Source organism: Haplochromis burtoni, unplaced genomic scaffold, assembly GCF_018398535.1.
Source record: "Haplochromis burtoni strain Fernald_Lab_line unplaced genomic scaffold, NCSU_Asbu1 Contig_113, whole genome shotgun sequence".
Lineage (NCBI taxonomy): Eukaryota > Metazoa > Chordata > Actinopteri > Cichliformes > Cichlidae > Haplochromis > Haplochromis burtoni.
The window spans coordinates 610,219-611,034 of NW_024582474.1; the positions used below are offsets into that span (position 1 = coordinate 610,219).

The window sequence follows — 816 nt, forward strand, 5'->3', positions numbered from 1 at the left end:
CATCCAGGTCTTTATGTCTTTACGCCATTCAAACAGTTTAACTAACCGGTGTGTGTTATCTGGCCTTAATGGAAAGATAAGGTTGGGTATCATCTGCATAGCAATGAAAAAGTATGCCTTCTGATGATGCTGCGCAAGTGAAGCATGTATAATGTAAACAGAATTGGTCCTAGCACTGAACCCTGTGGAACTCCATAATTAACCTTGGTGTGTGTGAAGAGGACTCTCCATTTACATGAACAATTTGGAGTCCATTTGATAGGTATGATTTGTAGTTACATAGACAGGTACGTCTAATACCGAATGAATTAGGTTGCACCTAATTACTGAACGTAATTAGGTGAATTACTGAACCTAATCATCGTGTAGTGACACTGGCCTTATAAAAAAAAAGCATGCCAGAAAGCAGAGCAGAAAACACACCTGCACATATTCATGACTGTGTGTTCCAGGACGATACCTGTGACTTTAGTGCTGAAGGACCCTCAGTATCCTGATCAGGACCTCGGTACTCTGGAGCTGGCCGTCAACCTGACACCTAAAGACAGTCCCATCGAGGAACGCCGAGACTCAACAGTATGTATGCAGATTATGTCAGCTGATATTTCTCTCACTTGATCTTTTTTTTTTTATCTTATTTTAATTTGACCTGCTTTAGTTAAATAAATGTCAAAAACACCACAACTGATACACTGACATGAGTTAATGCAATCAGAACTTAGGGGCAGGTTGAAAGGAAATCATTTTTACATGTCAGCTGTGAAATTTGGTTGACATGGTAAAGAGCTTAAACACTCCCGCGTGCACACACACACA

General features: G+C 40.4%; 1 protein-coding gene across 1 annotated transcript in view; it reads left to right on the forward strand.

Moving 5' to 3' along the window:
• The window catches only part of mctp1b (multiple C2 domains, transmembrane 1b), a gene marked incomplete in the record, with an annotated part of 43,969 nt that overhangs the window by 19,295 nt on the left and 23,858 nt on the right, over positions 1-816 (forward strand). The window contains 1 exon segment of the mRNA XM_042223516.1: positions 453-576. Within this exon segment, the coding sequence (XP_042079450.1) occupies positions 453-576 (124 nt within the window).